The 3,266-nt window shown below is 46.6% G+C and overlaps 1 protein-coding gene across 1 annotated transcript; it reads left to right on the top strand.

The window, feature by feature from the left end:
* The first annotated feature begins 1,556 nt into the window (after window positions 1-1,556).
* LOC130206672 (mucin-7-like) lies at window positions 1,557-2,381 on the top strand. The gene is made up of 3 exons (XM_056434725.1): window positions 1,557-1,701; window positions 1,867-2,157; window positions 2,275-2,381. Exons 1-3 carry the CDS (start codon window positions 1,599-1,601, stop codon window positions 2,379-2,381), a joined length of 501 nt encoding a protein of 166 aa, XP_056290700.1. The 5' UTR covers window positions 1,557-1,598.
* The last annotated feature ends 885 nt before the right edge of the window (window positions 2,382-3,266 follow it).

The raw sequence follows: 3,266 nt of genomic DNA, 5'->3' as shown, positions 1-3,266 counted from the left end.
TGTGATGGATCGACTGTATAGCTCATCTCACCATAAACCTCGAAGTTTAGATTCTGCATGCAGGAAATAAGATTTCTTGGACAGATTAAAGGAGTCAGTGCTGATCCCGATAAAGTTGAGGCAATTCGTTCCTATCCAGTGCCGAAAAACCTCACTAAAGTTCAGAGGTTCTTGGGACTTGTTGGATGGTACCACAAGTTTGTACCCGATTTCTTAAAAATTGCTCAGCCTCTGAATGACCTAAATAAAAAGGGAAGACCTTTTATCTGGAACCAACCATGTCAACAGGCCTTTGAACTACTGAAATCCTGCTTGATCTCACCACCTATCTTGGGTTACCCAAATCCTGATCTACCATTCCTGGTCCATACGGATGCCAGTGATGTTGGTCTTGGAGCCGTATTGACACGGAGAACCGTAAATGGAGTGGAAGAAGTTCTTGTTTATGGCAGTCAAACCCTCGACAGAGCTGAAATAAATTACTCCGTAACGGAAAAGGAATGTCTAGCCATCATATTGGCTCTAGAGAAATGGAAACATTATCTCGAAACCAAGCTCTTTACTGTCATCACAGATCACTCTGCCTTGAAATGGGTTCTTTCTTCGACAAAGACTACAAGTCGTCTGATCAGATGGGCACTAAGGTTGTAAAGGTTTGACTTTATTGTGGAATACAGGAAAGGAAGACTAAATTGTGCTCCAGATGCTCTTTCCAAGATGTCCACTACACAGCTGCTGCCTCTACTCAAATAAAGCCGAGAAAACTATCGCTATATTGCTGGAGAGAATATCTGAAGAACAGCATAAAGATCCTAAAGTGGAGAAAATCCTGATTCAGCTAGCTGAAGGAGACACATTTTTTTAACAGGATTGTATTACCTTCGAAGAAAAAGTCTATCGGAAAAAAACAATTCCACTATCGCCTTTACATTCCTCAGTCTTGTTCCAGATACTTCAAGTATATCATGACAACCTTCTAAGTGGACATTCAGGGGCCTCATTCATAACGGCGTGCGTAGGATTTGCGTAGGAAGGTTGCTTACGTAGTAGAAAGCAAAAAAATAGGTACAAAAAATTTACGCCATTTTCCCATTCATAAAACCTTGCGTAAATGCGAGGGAAGTGCGTACCGCACATCCTACGCCGGTTTCCCTTTATAAATCACAATCAACTTGAAATGCGGAGCAGCTTTTGCGGTCTTCCCGTCACACCCATATTTGCCCATAAATAGTCATTGATACGCCCATAATGAATATTCATCAAACTACACACAAACTACATCGAACATGGCAAACAAGGAAAAAAGAGGCAAAAAAAGAAACTTTAACAACTGTGAAGTAGAAATCCTTGTCGGAGAAATCGAGACGAGGCAACACATTTTGTTTGGTGGCCATAGCATTGGCGTAACAAATGCCAAAAGGCAAGAGAGTGGCAGCATGTGACAGATGCTGTCAACGCTGCATCAGCACAGGGTCGCACTGTTGCGGAAATCAAAAAGAAGTGGTCCGACATTAAGGTGGACGCCAAAAAACGCCTGGCATCACACAGGCAGTGTGTGTGCCACGGGAGGGGGAACAGGAGCACCGGAGCTCACCCCTATGGATGAAAGGCTGGCCGGTATAATCGGCGAGTCCCTGCTGAGTGGAGTGGTGACGGAGGCAGATGGGGACACTGATGTTAAGGTTGCACCGACTGAACTAGGTAACCACATTTATATACCCGTGTTTGAAATGAGAGTAAACCAAATGTATTCAAGTTGTGTGATATCTGCTGGTATGTAAATAAAACAATACGTGTATTTCGAAAAACAAATCATAACTTTATTAAGAAAAAAGAATTAACAAGATGCTGGTTCCACCAGGGTAGGAGGACCTCGCGAGGAACCTCGTGCCTCGAGCCCCGCTGCCTCCACGGGCACGGCACCTCCTGCCTCCACGGGCACGGCATCTCGTGCCTCGAGCCCCGCTGCCTCCACGGGCACGGCACCTCGTGCCTCGAGCCCCGCTGCCTCCACGGGCACGGCACCTCCTGCCTCCACGGGCACGGCACCTCGAGCCCCGGGCCCGGCGTCGCCACAGCACCTCCTGCGCAGCCCTCCAGCAGCGGCCGTGTCCTCACAGATGCAGTCCTGCAGAATCAGAGGGACACACTTGCTTTGTACACAAGGTTGCAAGAGAGCTGGGACAAATTCGTCATGTGTTGGGAGAAATATGCACTTGTTTAAAAGATATAGCCAATAAATAAGTTGTTTCAATACCTTGTTGTGTGTTTAAGTTACGCATCACATCCAGACGCTGTTGAACTCCACCTGGGTGTGGGTGTGGATGTGCATGGGGAAGGGGGTCTGGCTCGTGGCCGGTACATGCAGCCTCAGGGGGTAACGGCACATTTTTAAGGAGTGCCAAATTGTGCAGCACAGCACACGCCCTCACAATTTGGCACACCTTCAAATCAAATCAAATTTTATTTATATAGCACATTTAAAATAGATTTTCGGTCGAACCAAAGTGCTGCAACATGCCTTGTCCGGTTTATAGCAAAGCTTTCCTCATGTGGCATCGAGGCAGCGCCACCTGCCCTTTAGCAGGCCTATTGAGCGCTCTACCACAGCTCGTGCCTGGCTGTGGCGAGTGTTGTAATTTCGCTCCTCTGCGCTCTGCGGGTTGTTGAACGGGGTGAGCAGCCACCGCTTGAAGGGATATCCACTGTCACCTGTAGTGTTGATACATAGGTTATATAACGCAGCATATATACATTATTAATTATTTAGGAGTTTTAAAATCGTACCCAAAAGATACCCATCACGCACAGCTCCAGCCTCAAGTCGGCCAACACTGCTGTTTCGCCAAATGAAGGAGTCGTGCGTTGACCCAGGCCACCGAGCAACCACATTGGTGAACAGCATGTTAGCATCACATATAATTTGGACATTAATCGAATGAAAGTGCTTTCGATTAACAAATGCACTTTCATTGATACTGGGTGCCCTTACAGCAATGTGAGTGCAGTCAATGGCACCGATTACATTTGTGAAACCGGACATTGCTGCAAATTGCATTTTTTTATTTGCCTGCTCATCCACCGTGTAAGGAAACCTTATGTATAAAGGCGACAACGCAATTATACCTCCCAACACATCTGGCATAATACGGCTGAGGGTGGGCTGGGATATCCCCGACCTATCAGCCATTTCCCTCTGAAACGTGCCGGTTGCCAGAAATCCAAGTGTTGTCAATACTTGATTGGAACCGGCACGGCTCGGTTCC

This window comes from Pseudoliparis swirei, chromosome 16 (assembly GCF_029220125.1).
Source record: "Pseudoliparis swirei isolate HS2019 ecotype Mariana Trench chromosome 16, NWPU_hadal_v1, whole genome shotgun sequence".
Lineage (NCBI taxonomy): Eukaryota > Metazoa > Chordata > Actinopteri > Perciformes > Liparidae > Pseudoliparis > Pseudoliparis swirei.
The sequence above is the reverse complement of the archived record's forward strand: the minus strand, read 5'-3'. Positions and strand labels throughout refer to the sequence as shown.

Excerpts from the sequence above, each read along its gene's own strand:
- LOC130206672 (XM_056434725.1), top strand. The coding sequence starts at position 1,599 with ATGGATGAAAGGCTGGCCGGTATAATCGGCGAGTCCCTGCTGAGTGGA. Across the intron at positions 1,702-1,866 it reads GGTTGCACCGACTGAACTAG|GAGGACCTCGCGAGGAACCT; the intron begins GTAACCACATTT and ends CCACCAGGGTAG. Across the intron at positions 2,158-2,274 it reads CAGAGGGACACACTTGCTTT|TTACGCATCACATCCAGACG; the intron begins GTACACAAGGTT and ends TGTGTGTTTAAG.